The sequence below is a fragment of the Ciconia boyciana genome, chromosome 4, assembly GCF_034638445.1.
Source record: "Ciconia boyciana chromosome 4, ASM3463844v1, whole genome shotgun sequence".
NCBI lineage: Eukaryota > Metazoa > Chordata > Aves > Ciconiiformes > Ciconiidae > Ciconia > Ciconia boyciana.
In genome coordinates, this window is record NC_132937.1 from 12,370,160 (window position 1) to 12,393,453 (window position 23,294).

Sequence of the window (23,294 nt, forward strand, 5' to 3'; positions counted from 1 at the left end):
GCGGTGCCGTGTGCGTGCCATAGCGTGCTCCTGGCAGGACACCCCCATTCATGGCCAGCAGCTCACTCCAGGCACCCCTGCACCGGAGGGGGGGGAAGCAGCACCCGGGGGGGCTCACCCCCTTTGCACTGAGGGGGCGACCCCCTGTTCTGGGGGGGCAATCCCCGCCCCGGGGGTGGCGATGCCCCAGCCATGGGGCAGGCTGGATCAGGCCGGGGGCTGAGCCCCCACAGGAGCCCCGGGGGCTGCCCCGGGCCTTCCCGCCCCGCCGGAGATCCCCCTCGTGACGTCACAGGGGAGCCCCCCTTCCCTCACCCTGCCTCTCCTCGCTGCATGATTGGCCGCCCCGCGTTTGCTCCGCCGCAGCCTCTGCGATTGGGTAGAGTGCCCCTCAGTCCCACCCCTCCCTCTCCTCCCTGACCTCCTATTGGCTGCCGAGCTGTCACTCTAGCCCGGCCCGCGATTCCGGCGCACCAGCTCTGCCCCCGCTGCCGCCCCACTGTACCCCCCCTGCAACCCCACTGTTGTAATAATCAAATATAGATATAGAAATTCACTTAAAGATTGATGCTGTTATAGAAATTCACATAAAGATTGATGCTGCTATAGAAATCCGCTGTAGAGCCCTACCCTATCTCCATAGGAACTTAGACAACGTACCTTTGTCTAATAAGTAGGATGTGGCTGTCGAAAAGCAGAAGTGTAACTGATGTATTACTAGTCTAGTTAGTAAACCATGAAGAACCGCTTGGATCTGCCAAAAAGGTAGGAAACTAGGGGACAGGTAATTCCTGCAGGGGGAGATTGCGACCACCGACTCACGGACCACCTACCCCAATTATACCTCTGACTCAAATGATGAAGTTGAAGAACAACAACTAAGCATGCGTACTAATTTACATGCTGGGCAAAGAGATTTTAGCCAATCATTTAATAGGAGAATACTGCATATGTATTAGGAAGTTGAATATGTTAATGCTTTGTCTATAAATAACTGTTAATTTGAAAGCTGTGTGTGCTGTCTTGGGACAGGCACCCATATCTGCGCAAATATGCAATAAAATACCTCTGCTCTGTGTGTATATTGGCATTTTGCACACCGGGTAAACAAACCCCGATTTTTTTGGGACTACACCACCGCCACCCTACTGCACCCCAATGCGCTCGCACTGCGACCTCACTGCACCCCACGCACCCCGTTGCACTCCCAGTCTAACCCCACCAGTTCCCAGTACTGCATGCCGCTGTCTCCCACTGCACCTCCAATGCCACCCCATGAACCCCCAATCTGCAAACTGCAGAGCACCCCACTGCAGGCCCCATCCCAGGGCCTGCACCCCACTGCAGGCCCCCACCCCACCCCTCACTGCACTTCATCTCTGGCTAGGGACCTAACCCCTCTCTGTGTGGGGGAACAGCCTGCCCCACAGCCCTAGTACCCCCAGGGCTCGGGGAATGGATGCCACAGTGCCCCATGGCTGGAGGGAGGAGGCTGTAGCCTCTGGTGGGGAGCATGGCAAGATGATGGGGAGCACAGCAGGGCGGTGGGGAGCTCGGTGGGATGATGGGAATCACGGCGGGGAGCTCGGTGGGATGACGGGGAGCACAGCAGGGTGGTGGGGAGCATGGGCAACCACAGCCCAAAGGTGCCCTCCCATTGCAACCTCACTGGTTGCAAGCAGCAGGGTTCAGGAAGAGGGATCCCACCTTCACCCACTCTGACCAGCTCCCAGGGGAAAGCCAGGGCAGAGCTATTTGCAGGCAGCAGCACTGCTGCTGCAAGGTTCAGGGCCAGAGCCACTGGCCAGCAGCCAGCCGCTTTCTGCTCCCTGCTTAGGAGCACAGAGGAGGGTTTGTGTGTGGCCATGGGAGCAGTGTCACTGCTGGGGCTGGCCCCGCTCCCGGCAGCCCCCGCAGGCCCCGGCTCCCTACCCGCTGTGTCATGGGACTGGCGTGCCTCTGTGCTTACGGCCCTTCTCTCTGACCTAGGGCATGTAGCTGGCATGGGATGAGGGATGGCACCGCGAGAGGTAATGGGCTTTCCCAGTACTGCTTGCCCACATTTCTCCCCTGTCAGATGCCAGCTGGGCTGTGGCATTGCCACTTGCCAGTGCCCTAGCCCCTGCTGTCCCTGGCCGCCTCACTGGCAGCCCTGTTGGCCATGCTCCCGGCCCCTCTCCATGGCCCAGCCACACGTAGGGTGCTCAGGAAGGGCAAGAGTTCAAGGACTGGGGAGCTACAGGGACATGTACTGCAACCTCACCCTGAAGGTCATGCACATGTTGAAGTGGGCGTCCAAGCAGTGCTGGCCCCATTTCAACCCAAAGATGGATGACAACTGCTTCAACATGGACTGGACCACCTGCCCATCTTCCTGGCTGGGCTCAACCCAGCGTGGACCGGCCTCTACATGGGGTCCCTCTTCTACCAGGAGAAGCAGCAGGTCATCTGCCAGCCCACCAAGCAAGTGGCATGTGGTGCAGCAGGACTATCACCCTGATGTCTACCTGCCCTACGCCAGTGGTATCAGCTACGTCCTCTCCCTGGATGCAGCCGAGAAGATCCTGGAGGTGGCTTGGTATGTCCACCCCATCCCCGTGGAGGACACCTACATGGGCATCCTGGCGGAGGTGACAGGGGTCTGGGTGAGAGCCAGCGCCCGCTTTGCCAAGCGCAACATGCCGTGGCATGTCTGCAGCTACCGCTACCTGATGGTGATCCACATCCTGAGCCCTCAGGAGCAGGAAGGGGCTCACTGCAGCATGCTGCAAGCTCCCAGCTCGCCCGCTGGAAGTGACCTGACAAGGAGCTGGTGACCAAGGGACAATGGCCGCAGCACATGCTGCCTTCCCAGCCCCGGTGCTGCCCAGCATCGCCCACCCTGGTCCCTTCCCTTGCAGAAAGATGCAGCCTGTGCCCCGGCTGGGCTCCCTGCCCTCCCCAGCCCCAGCGGCAGCCCCGCTCCCCTCCACAGCCCAGCAGCATGTCCTCCAGGCCAGGGTCCTGCTGGCCCCAGGCCCAGCTGGAAGCTGTCAGGGAGCAGGCAGGGGCAGAGAAAGTACATCTGCCCTGTGGTCTGCAGCCTGGGAGTTTCTTGGAGGCTGTAAATAGCCGAGTTCTCCTTCTGCTCATCTCAGAAGCAAGAAGGGGAACTTCCCCCGGAGAGGGGGAAAGAATCAGTCAATTGTTGCCGCTGGTACAAAAGCTATTTTTAATTTTATTAAAATGCGTCTCTTCTATAAACTTTCAAAATATCTGGGGCCTCTGCTATAAAGATTTGTGCCGCGGCTACATAGCGAAGCCGTCGCCCCTGGGGCCAGGGATGGTGGCACTCATGGGGGGGTGCAGCTGGCGGCAGGGTATGCCCGAGGCTCTTCTTTCTGATCTGGGGAGGTGTGGGGAGCACCGGGGGAGCAGGGCACCCCGGGCCTGCCCTCGAAAAGGGGCACATGGGGGACGTAGCGGCCGAGAGGGCTGGGGTGGGTCTGTGGCAGGAGCTGGTGCAGGGTCTCGCCCACCTGCACCAGGCTGTGGGAGAGGAGGTGGAGGTGGGAGATGGTGTCGCTGGCCAGGCTCTCCAGCAGCGCCTGCTGCTGCCGCAACGTCTGCAGGATCTGCACCAGCAGCTGCTGGACACTCTGGAGCAAGCCTGCCACGCCGGAGCCTGCAGCAAGAGGGGGGTCAGTGGCAGCAAACCCTCACCACAGCTCCAAGAGCCCTGCACGTGGTGCGGCTGTTGGGACGCTGCAGGGAGGACCCACCGTACAGGCTTGTGTCTGATGCCTCTTCACCCGCTGCCAGCTGCTCGATCACAGCAGCCGTCCCAGGGGAGCCTGGGGCTGTGGCAGCCACTGGCAGCACTTGGTTTCCTCTTCCCATCCCCAGGGATGTCTCACCAGGGAAACCTGCCACGATGGTTTGGCATGGAGGGAGCAACCAGGGTGCTGGAGCCACCCAAGCCCTGTGCTCAGCCTGATCCCGCCGCAGAACCCCGGGTGGGCACTGCCTGCAGGAGCCCCTGCCCTCCGTCCCCATGGGCAGGACAGGACAGAGCTGCTCCCCAGAGCAGGGGGACTTGCTCGAAGCTGCAGACCCTTACCAGCCTTTCACTCAGCTCTTTCCTGCTTCAGGGCAGTGTGACAGCCTGGAAGGAGAGCAGACCCAGCCCGTGAGCTGTGGCTGCCTCCTGCCCCAGGGCGCACAAGCACGGCCGCCTGGGCATGGTACTCACCCAGGAGGGGAAGGGGAGGGAAGCAGAGACCGGCATCTGCAATGAGAACCGTGTCAGACCCTGCTCGCAGGGCTGAGGGGGTTTACCAGGCCGAGTGGGGCAAGGAAAGCCTTACGTGGCATGGCGGGGGGGAGCAGACAGCACTCCAGCAATGTGGTCCCCACCAGCTGCTGGGAGAGAGCAGAGAGGAGAGATGTGCCGTCTGACTGGGACCTGCTGGGGGATTGCCACCAGCCTGGGGTCTGCCTGGCTTGCCCCAGCCAGCCCCACAGCCTGACATGCCCTAGCCACAGCTCCACAGCACCCTTCAGGGCTCCAAAGCGTTTCACGAGCTAGATACAAAAGCAGGCGTCACTCACCCACCACTGCAATGCAGCCACCTCTGGGCTGGAAGGCAGCAGCACACAGCAACGCTACACAACATATTAGGACTGGAAGTGAAGGAGAATCCTACATCCACTTGAAACTGCAGGGGGAATTTAGGGAGACAGAAGGCAATTAATTGCCCAGTGCGGATGCTGGCCGGGGCACCCACGCAAATCAGACCCAGGGATGTATCCTGCATCACCTCAGTGCCAAACCCCTGGGAGTGCACACAGCGAGGGGGGCGCAGGATCCGCCCCTGGGTGCACTGCAGGGCAGGGGAGCTGCAGGCACCTCTGGCCCTCACACCCATTCCTAACTCATCCGAAGCTTTATGGTGTTACTGGGGAAGAGGGGAGCCAGGACCTGCCAAAGGAAGGGGAGTCACATGCCCTGCAGTGCCGCACAGCCATGAGAGCCCCCTGGGCTGGATTGGGGCCACTGTCCCTTAGAGACCTTGAGCCTCACGACCTGCCCCAGGGCAGCCAGCAGCCTTGCCATGCCCTGAGGCTGGGTCAGAGCAGGGACCCCCTCCTGCCCCATCTCAGCCGTCCTCATCCCCTCATGCTCTGGGGCTGGTTTGGAGCCAAAGCTCCCAACACTCCCATCTGTGAGCATCCCTGCCAAGGGACCACAATGCGACAGATCCCTCCTGGGAAGAAAACACCCCTGACCCTCTGAGCCCCCCGTTCTCATCATGCTGGCGTGGGCTTGGGCTGGAGCCGTGGCTGTGCAGCCCAGTGCAGCAGGGCAGACCAGTACTTACGTCTCTCTGGCTCGTCCTTTGCACACTGCAGCAGCGGGGACAGCAGCATGCCCAGGGCATCCCTGACAATGTCGTGCTCTGCAGAGGGAGGGTGAGGGGGTGCATAAAAGAGCTTCAGTAACCAGGAGACAAGGAGTCCCAGCCACCCCATAGCAGGGACAAGTCCCACTCCAGCTGCCTGAGCCCACAGGTACCTGGCGGCTCTGGCAAGGACAGAGAACAGGCGGTGATGGCCAACCTGCATTTCCTGGGGGGCAGCTTCACCAGGTCTAGAGGAAGAGAAAGAGATCATCATGGGACCCCAGGTGGCCAGGCGGCACCAGCACTCCCTCAGCATCCCATATCCAGCCGCCCCACGACCCGCCAAACCCACCAGCCCACCCCTGGCACCCACCTGGCATCCTCCGCTCGCCAAAGATAGGCTGCCCAGCTGCCTTCCAGATGTTCTTCATGGCTTGGTAGTGCAGGGGCAGGCAGGGCGAGTGGCGGCCAGCCCTCCGGCGTGTCTCCCGCTCCAAGTGGAAAGCCTGTTTGAGTGCCTTCCACTTGGAGTGGCACTGGGCCACGCTGCACCCGTAGCCAGCTGCCGCCAGCCCCTGGGAGATCTCCCACCACAGCGCCTCGTTGGGTCGCGACGTGGAGGCCATGAGCAGGGCAGCCTCCCCCGAGCCCCCCACCAGCGCCAGGAGGCTGCTGACCTCCGCCTGCGTCCAGGCTCGCCTGCGGGGCATGCTGCCGGGGGCGAGGGTGGGTGCCGGGGGAAAGCTCGGCCCCGGGCCGGCGGTGAGGCTGGGATGGGCAGGGCTCAGCCCCGGGGCTCGGCCGTGTGCTCTCGAGGGCGCACGGCAAGTCTGCCGCGCCGCGCCGGGAGCTGCACCAGAGGCCGCGGGGATCCGCACCGGGAACCGCCGGCGGCCGCACCGGGAGCCGCACCGAGCGCCCCTGCGCTGCACCGGGCGCCGCGCCGGGAGCTGCCGGGAACCGCCGGGAGCCGCACCGAGCATGTACAGCCCCGGGAGGAGCCGCTGGGAAACGTAGTCCTGACCGCGCCATCCCCTCATCACCCGCCAGCCCGGCGGAGGGGGTCGTTGCCTGCCCGCAGGCATCCCCGCCCCTGCCCTGCCCGGCTGTAGGGGTGGAAGTGCGCGGTGCGGCAGGGAGCCCGGGGCAGGACCACCCCTGGGGGGCTGGGGGACTCTGCCCCCCACCCCCGAGGGCATGGCAGGGATGCCCATCACGGCAGCCCTCAGGGCTTGGGGAGGGGAAGGAGCACCCCAGCCCCCGACTTTCCAGGGCTGAGATGCAGCTGCAGTCCCATGCAAAAAAGGCAGCAGAAACCACATATGAGCAAACACTCCATGGCCTTGATGCTTCTGAGAGTGCAGAGCCTGGGGACGCGGACAGGGCCCCGTGTCCTGCTCCCCAAGGATGCCTAATTCCCCCGCACAGTCCCCAGGGCAGATCTGCTGAGCACCGAGTGGTTGGGGCAGGGGAAGCCTCCACACGGCTGCCTAGCCCAGCCCTGGCCCCACATCTGAGCTAGCAGCCATCCCCACCACTCACAGCCCCGGAGCCAGGGGTGTGGGGTTCCTTTGTGCAGGGAACGCCTGGGTGCTGGCCTCGCCGGGGCTCCCACTTCCCCTAGGCACTGGCAGTGCCGCAACCCCCCAGGGTTGTGGCCCAGGTGGTGCCTCTGGGGACCCTGCCAGGAAGTGGCACTTTCCATTTCACGTCACGCCCAGCTGCCAAAGGGAGCTGGGGGGGGGTTGCCGCTTCCCCCGTGGGGCGCAGAGCGAAAGACCGAGGGAGGGATGGAAGAGGGGGTCACGTACACCAATCTGCGCTTGCCCCCCACACCAGGTAATGGCACGCTGCTCCCTGCCCCTAGCACCCCAGCTCTCCCCACGGCTCCCCGGGGCTCAAGGGCAAAGGATGCTCACTGCACCCCAGCTGCATGGCACAGCGCACACAAGCACCTCCTGCTCTGTTCTTCCCTCCCCTCATGCCAAGCACTGTCTGCAGGAAGACAACTTCTAGGAGGGTCAAGGTGCTGCAAATGGGCTCTCCCTCAGTTTTCCTGGGCTCCCCTGCTGCTTCCTGAGACCCTGCCTGTGGCTCACAGACCTTTCCTGGCTGGGGGCTCCCCACCACTCCCACCAAGCCCCCAGGACCCAGGACCCAGGTTAACTCCCTCTCTCAGCTCCTCAGCAGCCGGTGCAGCTGCCCTGGTGCTGGGCAGCCCTCAGCCTGGCTCTTCTCCCTGCTGCTGCTGCTGGCACACATCATCCTTGTCGGCTTGAGCTTCCACTGTGAGTACCCTGGACCTCTCCGGCTGAGGGCTCGAGGTTGGCACTGTGGGGTCTGTGTGCTGGAGGGGTACTAAGCCCCAGGGCTGCTGGAGGGGGCAGCTGCCCTGGCCCTGCTGCAGCAGGCAGCAGAACTGCAGCCTGCCCACGAAGCTGGGCCCTCCTGCTTGGGGCTGAGGGCATTGTGGGTTTCTGGGCTCTGGGGCAAGCAGGAAAATTGGTAAGGCAAGACCTCACCTGTCTGGCTGGGAGAGGAAAGCAGGGAGACAGCATGGGCTCAGGGACAGCACCGGGGCATCCTGCTTCATCACATGGCAACAAAATGAAGACAGGAGGGAGAGCAGTGGCACTGAAACCAAAAGGCAGAAGCACTTTCCCCGAAAGCCTGTCATGTGATGGGCTCCCAAGCACAGCAAAAGCCGCAAAGGACCTTGGCAGGCTTGGCTGGCAGGTCACCTAAAGGGGGGGATGCCCTCAGCCACAGCTGCGGGGCTGTCCTGTGGGAGAGGGCACTGGATGCTGCTGGGAGCAAGAGCCCAGGGTTGGCAGGGACACTCCTGTGCTCCTCTTCTGTAGATTTAGGACAACAGGCGAGCTGCACCCATGGTCCCTGGAGCATGGAGGAGAGCCCTAGCTATGGGTGACAGACACTGCGAGGTAGGAGAGCCTGGCAGGCTCCTGGGTGAGGTTTGGAGAGGGCCTGGCTGCTCCTTTCAAGAGGCAGGATCTGTCCCTACTCCAGAATGTGTGTCCCCCCTCCAAGTCTTCCTCCACCCTTGCTGCCTGTCCCCTGGCTCACAGCATGGAGAGCTGCCCCAGCGCTGCTGAACAGGCTGCGCTGCTGGGATCCCTTTGGAAGAGATGACCCCAGCGCGGCTCAGCATCACCTGGGCACGCCACCAGTACTAGGCTCACAGCTGCCACGAGCATCCGCATGCCGAACGGCATCAAGCGTGCTCTTTCAACCAGCCTCTAGTGAAGCTGAAATCCCGACTGCATTCTCAGCACTTTGCAAATTATGTTTGTATCACCCCCAAACTTGGAGCTCCCCTCCTCAACCCACCTGCCTGATGCCAGCACCTTCATGTAACCAACCCATCTCCCCTGGGGCTCCCGCTGGGGAGCTGGGGCTGGTATGTGGGAGCTGGGCTCCAGAGTAAGGGCAAATGGAGTGTCCTCTCCATGGGGCAGCTGCAGGAGCACGCTGAGTTGGTTGGCACCCTGGCTACCCCTGCTTCCCTCTGGGCTGGGGGCTGGTGGCAGCTCCTGCTGGCTGCATCGTCCTGGCTGCTCCCCCAGGCTGCGTTTCTGGTGTGCAGGGTGATGCCAGTTCTGCCCAGCCAGCTGTCTCTGGGATGCGGGGCAGTGCTACTACTTCTCTGCCAAAAAGAGCTGGGAGCAGAGCAGAGAGGACTGCTGCTCCAGAGGGGCACAGCTGGTCACTGTCTGAGCCAACGCCACCCTGGTGAGTGCACCCAGCCTGGCCGGTCCAACCCCCCGTGGGCATCGGGCTGTGTTGGTGACCACCTCAAGGTCCCTCAACAGTCACCCAGCCATCACCAGCATCATCTCAGCTCCCCGGCTCTGGCCCACGTGCCCAAAGCCTAGCCAAGTCTCCAGGCAGGGAGCCGGCAATGCTGTGCCTGAACTGCGCAACCCCCGTTGCTAATCGCATGGCTGGGGCTGGGTGTCCCCCCGGGGAGCTCACGTAGGTCCTCTCCTGCACTAGGCTTTCCTGGTGCACATGGCCAACATGGAGGTCTTCCATGTGGGGCTGAAGCGGGACAGCTCCAGTTCTGACTGGAAGTGGCTGGATGGCACTGCACTGAAGGGGTGAGGCTGTCAGCTTGTCCCCAGCCAGAGCTGCTGAGGGTCCAACGCCAGGGCTCGGGGAGGTGACAGGAGGGACAGGCAGCCCACTGGAGGGCAGGGACGTGCTCCACATCTTGGCCACCTCTCAATTCCCCAGGGCTGCACTGGGGCATTTTAGGGAAGGGAAGATTGCAGAGGCCTGACCCCAGTGCCCCCACCCTGCTTGGGTGAGGGTTGGGGGGGTCCCCCAAAAGCAGGTTCTCAGCATGGGGCTTTGCTTGGTGCAACTGGTGCCGAGCCCTGCCAGGAGGGGCTGGGGGCTGCATGCCAAGCAGGCAGGGGTAGGGTGGGGGGGGAATCAGAACAATCAGAGCATGTGTCCTAATCGGGAGGAGGGTGGCAGGGGACAGTGCTCCATGGGGAAGGCGAGCTTTGCCCCCACAGCATCTCTGCGCAGCCTCCGGTCCCTGGCTGGAGGAGTTGCTGACAGGCCAGCCCCAGTCCATCCCACCCATCCCATCTCAGCCCACTCTCTCCCTGCAGGCTCTTCCCAATCCAGCGCTTCACCAGCTCCTTCCTGGCCTGCGGCAGGGTGTCAGGCTCAGGGCTGTCCGGCGGCCTCTACAGGGAAGCCCATGGCTGGGTCTGCGAGAAGAACACAGCAGCCCTGCAGTGGCTCTGGTCTTCGCCCCCTGCTTTCCTCTGGGGAAATACCACCTACACCTGTGTGGGGCCTTGGTAACCATGGGGACCTCCAGCCCGGCTGTCCCACCACCCTGTGCCCCCCCTGCAGCCGGAGGCATCCCTGGGCACCGTCGCCTCCTCACCCAGAGCTCTTCACCTCCCCCAGATCTCTGCATTTTGCCAATAAACTCTGGCACTCAGACACTGTGGCTGGCTTTGGGGAATGAGGGTGGTGGGATGGAGGATGTGCCTCCTCCAGCTCACTGACTCAGTCACATTGCTGCCCAGTGGAAAACAGCAGCTGCTGCCACTGAAGGAAGGGGCAGGAGCCAGCATCAACCCAAGCGTTCCCATGGCCTGGTGGCATCATGGAGCAGCTCCTGTGCAGGATGGAGCAGGTCCCCCAAAGCTCTGGGCTTTCTGATCATGGTGGCTGCCCAGGGTTTAAGCTTCTCAGGGAAGGCAGCTAAGAGGTGACCCTTTGCCTTCCCAGTCCCGCAGAGGGCTTGGGCTGAGCAGCAGCTTGTCTCCTGGTGCCTGCCCAGTCTGCGGAGGTTGCAGCAAACACACTTTGCTTTGAGGCTGGGTGATGCACAAGAGCCTAAAAGGCCTGCTGGGGCTTGGCTTGGAGGGGTTTGGTCCTGGGGGCCATTACGGGTTCAATAGAGACCACCTGGGTCGTGCCAGTAGCACGCAGCTCCCGCATGGACATATCTGGGTGTCCCTCCTGGCACATGTGGAGGACCAAGCCCCTTTCTCCTGGCAGGGGGTGGGATGAGGAAGGTGAGGCATGGCAGGCACGGCCCCACTGTGGCCACTATGCATGGGCTCCAGGGGCTCCTCGCAGCCTGGGGAGGCGGATGCAGAGTGTGCTGCCCAGGATGGAGCTCGTTCCCCCCCCAAAGTGAGAGCGACCTCAGAAATAAAACCACTTTTTGCAAATAACGCAACTACTTCTACTTGTCTGCACATGAAGAAGTGGCTCCACCCTACACGGTCTTGGCCACAGCCTGCCACCTGACTGCGGCGGAGCAGGGCAGGACCGAGTCCCCGAACTGCTGCTGCCCGGGGCAGCACCTGCCTGCATGGCCTAGAGCATGGTCTACGCCGATCTGAGGTTTGCCACGGCTCTGCCGCTCACCACCCCTGCCTGCCCCACAGTGCCCTCCGAGGCCGAGAGCCCCTACGAGAATGTGCAGCTGGGGCTGGTGCCCGTGGCAACCAGCCCAGGTGAGAGCCTGGCTGCAGCCGCCACCATGGGGAGGATGGGTTGGGGGGGCACCAGGCGGTGGCAGCGGGGATGCAGGGTGATGCCCGTGGCCGCTCATCTCTTGCAGGGTGCTGGCCCTGGCGGCAGTGCATCCCCGCGGGGCTGCTGGCAGCCAGCCTGCTGCTGCTGCTGGTGGCCACCGTGGCCCTGGGGGCTTGCTGTGAGTTGGGGCGGGAGCCACGGGGCGGGGGGCAGCTGGGGAGGGGGGCACTGGGAGCGGGTTTGGGGCTGCGTGAGGGCTGAGCTGCTGGGGGGCGGTTGGGGCCAGAGGGTGCCCGGGGATGGGGGCCCCGGGCGGCGCTGCTTCTTGCTTGGCCGCCCTGAGCTGCCCTCCATCTGCCTGCACTGCCTTCCGCTGCCTTCCCACTGCCTTCTCGTTGCCTTCCTATTGCCTTCCCCCTGCCTCCCATTGCCTTCCCTTTCCCTTCCCATCGCCTTTTCTTTCCCTTCCCTTTCCCATCCCATTGCCTCCCATTGCCTTTCCATTGCCTTCCCATTACCTTCCATTGCCTTCCCATTGCCTCCCCTCCACTTGACACTGTTGGGGCTTCTCATTGCCTCCCACTGCCTTCCCATAGCCTTTCTATTGCCTTGTGGCACCACGAGCCCTGGGTACCAGTCCTGGCAGGCTGTGGGGTGGAGCATGGCCTGCCCCGGGGCTCCTGGGCACCAGGTGGGTGCTGGGCATGGGGCAAGCGGTTGACAGCTTCTCTGCCCCCAGCATTTTGTGCAGGCACCTAGTGCTGCCTACTGAATTGGAGAGAGATATCAAAATCATAATGATAAACCTGAGGGGCTGGATGAGAAGCCGTATAAAGAGTAAGTTGGTCCATCTTGGCCACTGCACCTCTCCCACCTTCATCAGCCATGGATAGAGGTGCCGGGCACTGCCCAGGTGTCTGTCCTGGCCATGGGGCCAATGCTTGGGCATGGGCAGTTCTCTGGCCTTCCTGTCCAGGCTAAGGGGCCCTGGGGCTGCAGCTGCGTGTGGGGCACAGTGGGGCTGGCAGCAGGCTGGGAGCATGGTGGTGGCACCTCTCAAGTGCTTCTTCCCTTCTAGGAACAATTAGTTCACCCACTGTGCAAAAATGGCCTCTGGGAAGACAAGCTGCTCCTTCTGCTCTTACCATTTTCCATGGATCTGTGAGCAGCCCCCAAATCTGAGCAGCCCATCCAAGTCCCTCTTTCCTCTCCTGGTCTAGGGGTTGATTCTGAGACCCCCTCTCCATCACAGGACTGAGGGACAGGAGCTGGGGATGCACGGCAAAGACACCCTTCCCCTCCTGCACAGCCACATCCCTGCGCACCATTGCCTCAATCACATTGCAAAGCTCTGGGGAGACAGGTTGGGAAAAAAGGTGTCTGCATTTTAAAACAAGACTTATGAAAAGAGACTGTATTTCTCTGTCTCACACTCTCACCCATGCTTACATCCCCTACCCCTGCCCTCCAGCCCCGTCTCCCATGACTCAAGGAGGGGATGCTGGTACCGAGCCCTGCTCACCTCTGTTGCCTTCCTCTGAGGCTGGTGACCATGCGCTGGTTTGGGAGGTGCCTCTTGCACCTTGTGAAGATGAGTATGATGGTGCCATTGGTGTCTCCAAGCTGTCCCCCTCAGGGAGTCCTTTGGTTTTACTATCTGCCCCTCGCCTCTGTCACTGTCTGTCGCTGGCTCCTGTCCTGCCCTTTCTCCTCCCTCCATCACCTGCCCTCGGCCGCAGCCTGTCCTAGGGTTGAGCTTTGTTCTTCTGGTGAGAGAAGAGCCTTGATCCTGGGAAGAAGATGGAGCATGTCCTCCTGGGCATGCGATGGTGGTGGCTGGGGGGATCCAGGCAGGATTTACCAAGGGCAAGTGGCGCCTGCCCAACCTGCCTGCTGCCATGGGAGAACTGGGCTGGGGACAAGGGGAGAGCAATGGGGGCCATTTATTGTGACCCTTTGAGGTCTGGGACATGGTTTCCCATGGTCTCCTCGCTGGCAGAGTGGGAAGATGTGGCCAGGAGAAGGGGAGAAGGTGGGTGGAAACCTGGATGGTGGGAGGGCTGCAGGGGGGTGTCAGCGGTGCCCCATTCAGCTGGCAACATCCCTGCAGGGTCAATCCTGGGGCCAATGCTCCTTGAAGCCTTCACCGGTGCCCTGGATGATGGGATGGGGATGGCCTCAGCCAGCTGGGGGGGCAATAACAAACTGGGCAGTGATGGGTATATTGGAGGGCAGGACTGTTCAGAGGGGCCTGGAGAAACCAGCTGATGGGAGCCTGCTGATGTTGGATGGGGGAAAGGGTAAGTCCTTGTATTAGGTTTGCATGGCAAAGTTTTGATAGCAGGGGGGCTGCAGGGGTGGCTTCTGAGAGAAGATGCCAGAAGCTTCCCCCATGTCTGACAGAGCCAGTTCCAGCCGGTGCCAGGATGGACCCGCTGCTGGCCAAAGCTGAGCCAATCAGTGACATTGGTAGTGCCTCTGTGCTAACATATTTAAGAAGGAGAAAAAAGCTGCTGTGCAACAGCAGCCAGAAGAGGGGAGTGAGAATATGTGAGAGAAACAATTCTGCAGACACCAAGGTCAGTGAAGAAGGAGGGGGAGGAGGTGCTCCAGGCACCAGAGCAGAGATTCCCCTGCAGCCCGTGGAGGACCCCACGCCAGAGCAGGTGGATGCACCCGAAGGTGGCTGTGACCCCGTGGAGAGGAGCCTACACTGGAGCAGGTTTGCTGGCAGGACTTGTGACCCCATGGGGGACCCATGCTGGAGCAGTCTGTTCCTGAAGGACTGCACCCTATGGAACCATAGGACCCATGCTGGAGCAGTTTGTGAAGAACTGCAGCTCCTGGGAAGGACCCACGTTGGAGAAGTTCGTGGAGGACTGTCTCCCGTGGGAGGAACCCCATGCTGGAGCAGGGGAAGAGAGTGAGGAGGAAGGAGCGGCAGAAACAATGCATGATGAACTGACCTCAACCCCCATTGCCTGACCCCCTGCACTGCTCAGGGGGAGGAGGTAGAGAATTTGGGAGTGAAGTTGAGCCCAGGCAGAAGGGAGGGGTGGGGGGAAGGTGTTTTTAGATTTGTTCTTATTTCTCATTATCCTACTCTGATTTGATTGGTAATAACTTAAATTAATTTCCCTGAGTCAAGTCTGTTTTGCCCATGGCAGTAATTGCTGAGTGTCTCGTCCCACTCGGTGGGTTGCGAGATGGGTGAATCTTTTTGATTCCCCGACTGTTTGTGTACCGACAAAGGCCGATCTCTGCTCGGCAGAGCCGCGTGGCCGGTAGAGTCACGACAATGACTCAGAGGAACAGGCTGGCCAGCAACTTTATTAACTGGTGAATTCAACAAATGGACAAACTTAATGAACTAGCAAGCTCAACGAACGAACAGAGGCGATTTGGCAATGGAGCTATTTTCCGTGCAACCTGTCACAATTTATCCCAAACTTACATATATTGGAAGAGTAGAGGAAGAGAGAAGTAAGAAAAGGAAAGGAGAAGAGAGGAGGAAAGAGAAAGGAAAAGTATCACCACCCTTGGATCCCGCGATGATGATGACAGACGTGGCAATCCTCCAGTGGTGGGCGCGTGCGCGGTTCCCTGGAGGGCGTGTCTTTTATAGGCTAATCCCCGCCTCCAGGTACGCCCCTTGAGGACTTACATGGTTCTTGTTCTAGAAAGTTCTCAATCTTCTGCACAGGTGCTGGGGGAGGGGGATGGTCACGAGGGGTCTCTCGGGTGGTCGCAAGCCCCTTCCTCAGATAAACCCTTTGTGACCTCTGGCCATATATGGTAAGGTCCGTCGGAACCCAGAACCGTGCATCCTCCGACGCTCTCCATGTCCCGCTCTCGCTCTCCCCCACCCGGTGCTCACCGACCTGCCGTCGCCATGCAAATAGCGCCACAATATTTGAGACATTAACTCTTTCAGTCTCTCACACTGAGTGACCTCCCTGTCCTTATCTTGACCCACGAGCCTTTCGTTAGAGTTTCTCTCCCCTGTCTAGATGAGGAGGGGGAGTGACAGAGCAGCTTGGTGGACACCTGGCGTCCAGCCAAGGTCAACCCACCACAGTCCTGCAGCTGGAAAGGAGAAACCCCATGCGTCAGGATGGGTGAGTAAGCAGCCGTGCTGAAGAGGCCTAGGGGACCTGCAAACCAGAGGCTGGACAGGAGTCAACAGTGTGTCGTTGTGGTGACAGAGCCCAATGACACTGTGGGCTGTGGTGGCTGGAGCTCAGAGCTCCAGGGGAAGGGAGCCTGCTCCTCTGCGGGTACTGGGGAGACCACATCTGGGCTCCCCAGGAGAAGCCAGACACAGCAAGTCCTTGTTTCACACAATAGCTGAGATTGCAGACCTCCTGTAATCCTGTTCCAGCCTCCCAGCCTCACCATGCCATGGGCTGCCTCCATCAGCCTCCTTCCACACCTCTTCTCTCACAAGCTGCCCAAGTCCAGCTTAGCAAAGTGGTTCCCACCTCCCTCATTGCCCCCCTGGCAGCTCAGGGCTCGCCAGTCCCACCATGGTCTTAGGGATCTTTCCCCTGTGGTGGCAGGGCTCTCCCCTTTCCCCCGTGTTCCCAAGCCTCCCCAGGGCTCCCCCATCTCTCTCACTGTCTTAAGGCTCCTCACTGTACCCCTGTTTCCTCCCATAGCTTCAGGACTCCCTCATTTGCCTCCCATGATCTTGGGGATCTTCGCTGCACCCTCAGATCCCCCATGGTCTCAGGGTTCCCTCATTTACCCCCCATGGTCTCAGGGATCCTCATTGCACCCCATTTCCTCCACAGTCTCAGGGCTTCCTCATTTGCTCCCCATGGTCTCAGGGCTCCCCAGCACTCTCCAATCTCCCCCATGGTCTTAGGGCTTCCCAGCAATTTCTCATGCTGATGGTACCACTATCTTTACCTTCCGTGGGCAAGGCCCAGCCCAAAGCCCTGGGCAGGTGATGGAGGCAGGAGAAAGGGCAGGACGAGAGCTGTCGATGCTGAGGGAACAGGCAAGGGACAGGCAGTAAATCCACAGGAATCCCCAAAGAGGACAGGTCGGGGACACAAATGGCACCGTCATCCCCCAGCTCCGAAAAGATGCAAACGGCACATCCCACAGCAGCACACCACCAACAGCCTCAGGGGAGCATGGCAGGCAGGAGTTGGGCTCCGCACCAGAGTCCTGGGTCACTGCAAGCTGTGCTGGCTGGGGCACATGGGGACACGCACCTGGGTCTGGAGAGCTGGTGCAAGGTGGTATAAGTGTATGCGTGAGTGTGAGAGAGGGGAATAAGGTCTGTTTTCCATGAGCCTTGCTTTAAAATACAGACACCCTTTCCCAGTGCTTTGCAATGAGGTTGAGGCAATGCATGCACAGGGGAGAGGGCCTCGGGGTGCACCCCCAGCTCCTGTCCCTGAGTCCTGCGACGGAGCAGGATGGCAGCACAGTCACTCCTTGACCAGGACAGGAAGGAGGGTCTTGGATATGCTACTCAGCTTTGGGGGCTGCTTGCAGATCCACTGGTACTTTCTCCCGCATTTTGAACTCTCTATTTTCCCATTAGCTGATAGCCCGCAGTCTACAGAATGGTCGTACCTAGGAGAGAGGGCACATCTCAGAGGGGCAGCGACAGCATTCCCACCATGGAAACTTCTTCCCACAGCAGCTGAGCGGATTTCTCTTTGCTCTCCCACGAGGTGGTCTTCTCCACTGAGATGAAGAGGCACTTGCCCCTGTACAGCACCCAGCCCGAGGGGCAGCAGTCTGGGGGCAGGGGCATGGCTCAGGCACTCAGGGGGCTCAGCCTGGCCAGGATCGGCCCCCGCATCTCCCCAGTAGCATCACTGCCTGTCTCCCCACACTGCCACGACCCTACCTGCATTCACGCAGGCATGCAGGCGCACTGTGCTCTGGCCCACACCAGCTCCAGCCGCGTCTGCTCTAGGCTCTGCTCCCATGCGCTCACCTCCTGTGAGAGGCAGCCCCACTCGGCCACATGCTCGCGGGACGCATCCCACAGGCTGCAGGTGACCTGCCAGTCTGGGGACAGTCTGGGTGAGCTGGGGCATGGGGATGGGACAGTCCAGGCAAGGGGACATGGGACTGCCCCTGCTCGGGGGGCTGGGCGGGTATGGCCCTTGCAAGGGAGAGTGGGAGGCAAGTGTTCGGCTGCAGGCAGAGACAGTCCTGGGGGTGCCAGTGGGACGGGTAAGGAAGCCCCAACAGTGTCAAGTGGAGGGGAGGCAATGGGAAGGCAATGGAAGGTAATGGGAAGGCAATGGAAAGGCAATGGGAGGCAATGGGATGGGAAAGGGAAGGGAAAGAAAAGGCGATGGGAAGGGAAAGGGAAGGCAATGGGAGGCAGGGGGAAGGCAATAGGAAGGCAACGAGAAGGCAGTGGGAAGGCAGCGGAAGGCAGTGCAGGCAGATGGAGGGCAGCTCAGGGCGGCCAAGCAAGAAGCAGCGCCGCCCGGGGCCCCCATCCCCGGGCACCCTCTGGCCCCAACCGCCCCCCAGCAGCTCAGCCCTCACGCAGCCCCAAACCCGCTCCCAGTGCCCCCCTCCCCAGCTGCCCCCCGCCCCGTGGCTCCCGCCCCAACTCACAGCAAGCCCCCAGGGCCACGGTGGCCACCAGCAGCAGCAGCAGGCTGGCTGCCAGCAGCCCCGCGGGGATGCACTGCCGCCAGGGCCAGCACCCTGCAAGAGATGAGCGGCCACGGGCATCACCCTGCAAGAGATGAGCGGCCATGGGCATCACCCTGCATCCCCGCTGCCACCGCCTGGTGCCCCCCCAACCCATCCTCCCCATGGTGGCGGCTGCAGCCAGGCTCTCACCTGGGCTGGTTGCCACGGGCACCAGCCCCAGCTGCACATTCTCGTAGGGGCTCTCGGCCTCGGAGGGCACTGTGGGGCAGGCAGGGGCGGTGAGCGGCAGAGCCGTGGCAAACCTCAGATCGGCGTAGACCATGCTCTAGGCCATGCGAGCGGGTGCTGCCTCGACTGCCCTGATGGCTCCTACTCCTCCGCGCTCCTCCTCCCTGGGCCTGGACCACCATGTGCTCAGGTCATGCCCCATCTGTTTCCTGGGGATTGGGTGGAAGCTGCTCAACCTTTAGCTTTCCACACCTCCTTCTTGCCCTCTTTGAAGTTGGCTGTGATTTTTGCCTTTCTCCAGTCATTAAGTACTTCTGCTCTTGTAGAGATGATGGAGAGCGGTCTTTCAACGCTGTGCTCCACCAGCACCCCTGCACACCTCCAGTCCTGTCCCAGGAACTGGCTGTGTCCAGCTGTGTCCAGCTGGTCCCCAGCTCAGTGCCCCTCTCTGAAATGTGCCTTTCTCTGGATGTGGTTCAGTAGAGGCCTCTGAGATGCTGAGAGGCTGGAGGTCTGGATGGAGGAGGAGATGCTGTGAACACTGGGGTTGTGGTCTGGGGAAGGGAAGGCAAAGCGGATGTCATTGCTCTCTGCAACTCTCTGGTGGGGGTTTGGAGCAATGCCAGAGCTGAGGTCTTCTAGGAGGGGACCAGGGAGAGGACGAGAGGCAGCGGCACAAGCTACATCATAGGGAAATTCCCATTCCCAGAGCCTGGGAGGGGAAATCTGCATCTGCGGAGACCTTCAGCCCTCCATGGGGCTGGCCCCAGGGCAATATGCTCCTGTGTCCAGGCTGGCCCTGCTCTCCTCCAGCTCTCCCCTGGCCTAGGGATTTGGGTCTGTCCTTGCTCTGCCAGTGCCCTGGCCTCAGGCTGCGCTGCCCTGGCCCTGCCACATGCCCGGGGGGGGACCATGAGCACTTTTGGGGCGTAGGAGGGGACGGACTGGAGGTGCTGGGACCAATGAGAGCATGCTGTTCCCCACAGCCGTGCCTCACTGGTCCCATCTGCTACAGCTCAGAGCAAACTTCGGCTTCTGCAGACACTGGCTGCACTTCTCCTTTGCACCCCTGAGAGACGGTGCAATCACTGGGGAGCAGGACCATCCCTGAAAGGCATCCCAAAGGCAGGGTGGCAGCCAGCAGGACGGGAGCCAGCAGGGCTTAGGGCTTGCCCAGTGCTTGCCCACATGGCCCAGAGCATGGTTTATGCTGACCTGAGGTTTGCTAAGGTGATGGGGGGCTGGAGAACGGCCAGCCAGACGCTGGAGGCAGGTGAGAGCCCGCGGGAACACCCCCAATGCCCCCGCCATGCCCAGCCCCATGGACTCAGCCACTCTCCCCTGCCTTCCTCCAACAGCCCTTGGCATGGACGAGGCAGAGAGCCCCTACGAGAATGTGCAGCCAGCGCCAGTGTGGCAGGATGGGGATGGGGCCCAGCCCAGCCCAAGTGAGTGCCCAGCTGGAGCCCAGGGGACCCGGGGAGGTCTGGCGTGGGTAGTGGGTGGTGTTTCAGGGTGCTCCTGCTCCCATCCTTGAAGAGAGGAAGTGCCCACACTGTGCCACCTGTGCCATCACGCTGCCATTCTGCTGCCTGGGTTTCCTGGTTTCCAGTTGGAGGTGGCAGCAGGTGATGCCCGTGGTCGGTTGTGTCTTGCAGGGCGCTGGTCCCAGTGGTGGTGCATCACTGTGGGGCTGCTGGCAACCTGCCTGCTGCTGCTGGTGGCCACCGCGGCCCTGGGGGCTTGCTGTGAGTTGGGGGGGTGGGCACTGTTGGGGCTGGGGGTGGCTGGGCAGCACAGGGAGAGGGAGGCAGCTGGGCTGAGGTGGGTGCCACGGGTGAATAAGTGGGTGAATAGAGGGATGCCCACACACATTGCTTGGGGCTAGGTCCCTCTGTCCCATCTGCCCCATGCTGTCCTGTATCCCTCACATGTCATGGGTGCCTCACTTGCCTCCCATCACCCATCTTCCCCACCTTGTTCTCCCTTTCTGCTCCTTTCCCTTCCCTTCCAGGCCTTGCCCAGCCTCGTATTGCTGCACTCTCGCTGTCCCTGCCCTGCTCTGTCTGCTCCTACACCCTGTCCTGCCTTGCCCTGCTCTCCCCTGCCAGGTCCTGCCCAGCTCCTGACCATGCACTTCCCTGCCATGTCTTTCTCATCCAGCATGGACACCTCCCTGCCTTGCCCTGCCCGACCCAGCCATGGCCACACTACCCCCCTAGGCAGGGGCAGTCCCGTGTCCCCCTGCTCGGGCTGTCCCATCCCCATGCCCCAGCTCACCCAGACTGTCCCCAGACTGGCAGGTCACCCGCAGCCTGCGGGACACCTCCCGCGAGCATGCGGCCGAGTGGGGCCGCCTCTCGCAGGAGGTGAGTGCGCGGGAGCAGAGCCTGGAGCAGACACGGCTGGAGCTGGCGTGGGCCAGAGCGGAGCTACAGCGAGCGTGGTGGGAGGGCAACAGCAGCCGGCTGGAGCTGGGGAGTCGGGACACCGAGCTGGCACGTGTCATGGGTGTCCTGGGGAAGATGGAGAAGGAGATGCAGGCGGTGCAGGGGAAGCTCAACAACAGTGAGAGCACTGTGGCCATCCTGCGTTCCTGCACAGCTATAGGTAGGGTGATGGTGGACCAGGGATGGGGTGCCTTGGGGGACCCCAGCACCCCTCAGCAGATGCAGTGCCGAGGCACGGGCACTGGCTTTTTGGCCACATGGTGGGGACGGGGTGTTCCAAAGGCTGAAGCTATGCCTGGAGCAGAGGCTGAGCCTGCGATGTCTGCTGGGGAGATGTGGGGGCTGTTCCCGGTCCAGGCTGGCCCCCCCCCGGGGATCTGTGGCTGAGCAAGCACCTGAGCTGTGCTCCTGCCCCCAGACTGCTGTCCCTCAGGATGGCTGCTGTACAGGGGCAAGTGCCTCTTCATCTCATCGGAGAAGAAGACATGGGAGGACAGCAGAGATGAGTGCGAGAAGAAATATTCTCAGCTCCTGGTCACCAAATCCTGGAGTCGCTGGACCGTGCCGGTAGGGTGCTGGGGGAGCTGAGGGCAGGAGCTGGTGCATCCAGCCCTGGGCTCCCCAGGTGGGCCAGCACCGCTCTGGGGGCTCCTACCCTGCCAAAACATCGGAGGGTACAAGGCCGATCATTGGAGCACATGGCTGGTGGTGGATGTGGGGTGGAGAGGCTCTGGCACCCCTGGATGCTGCCCAGGCTGGAGCGGGGCACCGGGGCTGCTCAGCTGTTCTGCCCCATGGAGCTCTGGCCCCAGGGGCTCCTTGGGGAGATGGCTACCCCCCGCAGACACCGCAGTCCATAGATGCTGTGGAAAAGCCATGAAAAGGCCCTTTTTCCCCTTCCTCAGACCTTCCTGAAAAATGCAGACATCCCGTACTGGATTGGGCTGCAGAAGAGCAGTTTCCCCTGGTACGACTACGGCTGGCTGGAGGAAGGGGACCTGGACGCCTGGTTCTGGGTGGACGGTTCCCTTTACGAAAGGTACCTGGTGGCACAGCCTCTTGCCAAAACCCCCTCTCCTCCAGCACGGCTTTAGGAAGCGTTTTAAATCCCAATGGTACCCAGTCCCGGGCACAAGCACTGGGCAACAAAGAGCATCAAAGCAGCTGAGGCCAAGGGGAGGCAGGTGCAGTGGTGTGATGAGATGCTCGAAGGCTGTGCAAAAGGACAGTCAAGCCTTGGGGGGCATGTGCAGGGCTTGTGCAAGCAGGAGGCAGCGAGAGGGGACAAAAGAAACCGCAAGTTTTATTTGGGGTCTAGACAAAGCGTTCGAGCACCACCTCTATCACCCATGTGCCTCCTGGGTCCCTCCTCAAGGGGAAATCAAGTCTTCCCGTCCTGGGCTCCTCCCCGGCTTGCCACCACTTCCTCTTGCGGTATCTGAGAGCAGTGGGGAGGAACAGACCTGTCTGGCCCGGGTGCTGGGTACCCAGCCCCTGCTCACTGCCCACCCCTCCATCCTCAGCCCCATGGCTCAGGGCAGCGCTGCAGCTGCTGGATGGGCAGCTCCTCCAGCGATCCACGTGCCCTCGGGGAGGACTGGGCTCTCCCCACCACCGGGCGCTGCAGGGATGAAATATCCCCCAGTCACGAGGCTGAGATTCAAGCAGGGGGGCTAAAGGGAGTCGCAAGTAATGCAAACCTCAGGCAGAGGGGTTTCTCAGCCTGCCCGAGGGAGGGCAGGGATGCATCGGCCGAGACTTCAGCCTGTGAAACCAGTAAGGGAGGACTGGGGGATCCCCCCTTTGACTGCAGCATTCAACCCCTCCCCAGCGAGCGTGCAAGAGGGAACCCATTGGTGGCCCCGGCTTCCTGTAGCCCTCGGCAGGGGACGGTGGATAGTGCGGTGGCAGCCCCCTGATGTGCCATTTCCCCATCCAGGCCATGGAAGTCAAAGTTGAACGGGTCCTGTGCCATAATAAGCCGTGGGAACATCAAACCTACCCAGTGCGCCGGTCCTGATGACTTGCACCTCTGGATCTGCGAGAAGGTGGCAGGGCCAAGCTCCCCTTTCATATGATGATGGCCGCTGGCCCTGGCACCGCTGTGGTGAGTGTGCCCATGCCAGGCTCTGCCATGCCCTGGGGTGCGTGGGGCCTATGGGCTGTGCGTGGAGGAAAGTAGGGAGCCTGAGCCTCTGTGTGGGGCATGTTGACCCCTGGCTTAGCAGGAAAGGGAGAGGGATGCAGGCACATCCCCATACTGGACGGAGCCTGCCTCCATCCCTTCACTGCCACGGCAGCCCCTGGTCTGCAGTAGCTCAAGAGACACCCCCCCCCAAGCTGTGGGGCAGCAAAGGGGCAAGATGGGGGGGAAACCCCTTTGCAAGCTGCCTTCCCAGTCTCACTGCATGTGGGGGAGGCTGGGCAGCACCTCACCCTCACCCTCTGCCTTCCCTTGCAGTGCCTGTGCCCCGCACCACCTCTGCTTCAGCCTTGCTGCACCCCTGTCTGGGATGTCCCATCCACACAAGCAACCTCCTTTCCCTCTTGCAGACCCCTGCCC

At 61.6% G+C, this 23,294-nt stretch overlaps 2 protein-coding genes and 2 pseudogenes across 2 annotated transcripts; 2 read left to right on the plus strand and 2 right to left on the minus strand.

Moving 5' to 3' along the window:
- Positions 1-3,234: 3,234 nt before the first annotated feature.
- Positions 3,235-6,421, minus strand: LOC140650823 (uncharacterized). The gene is given in 6 exon segments (XM_072859621.1): positions 3,235-3,664; positions 3,762-3,905; positions 4,100-4,144; positions 5,361-5,438; positions 5,555-5,629; positions 5,755-6,421. Coding segments are annotated over 6 exon segments (1,341 nt in total). The 3' UTR covers positions 3,235-3,332.
- A 750-nt stretch (positions 6,422-7,171) lies between these two features.
- On the plus strand, positions 7,172-10,220 carry LOC140650444 (C-type lectin domain family 5 member A-like; annotated as a pseudogene).
- Positions 10,221-16,855: 6,635 nt separating this feature from the next.
- Positions 16,856-18,387, minus strand: LOC140650825 (uncharacterized; annotated as a pseudogene).
- A 1,082-nt stretch (positions 18,388-19,469) lies between these two features.
- Positions 19,470-22,809, plus strand: CD72 (CD72 molecule). Its single transcript, XM_072860030.1, has 7 exons — positions 19,470-19,554; positions 19,640-19,729; positions 19,940-20,029; positions 20,577-20,891; positions 21,150-21,298; positions 21,637-21,770; positions 22,671-22,809. The coding sequence occupies exons 1-7, from the start codon at positions 19,470-19,472 to the stop codon at positions 22,807-22,809; spliced, it is 1,002 nt and encodes a 333-aa protein (XP_072716131.1).
- Positions 22,810-23,294: the final 485 nt, after the last annotated feature.

Bases quoted from the DNA above. Each gene is read 5' to 3' on its own strand.
- CD72 (XM_072860030.1), top strand. From the start codon at position 19,470: ATGGCCCAGAGCATGGTTTATGCTGACCTGAGGTTTGCTAAGGTGATG. The intron at 19,555-19,639 runs GTGAGAGCCCGC...TTCCTCCAACAG, and splicing joins CAGCCAGACGCTGGAGGCAG to CCCTTGGCATGGACGAGGCA. The intron at 20,030-20,576 runs GTGAGTTGGGGG...GACTGTCCCCAG, and splicing joins CGCGGCCCTGGGGGCTTGCT to ACTGGCAGGTCACCCGCAGC.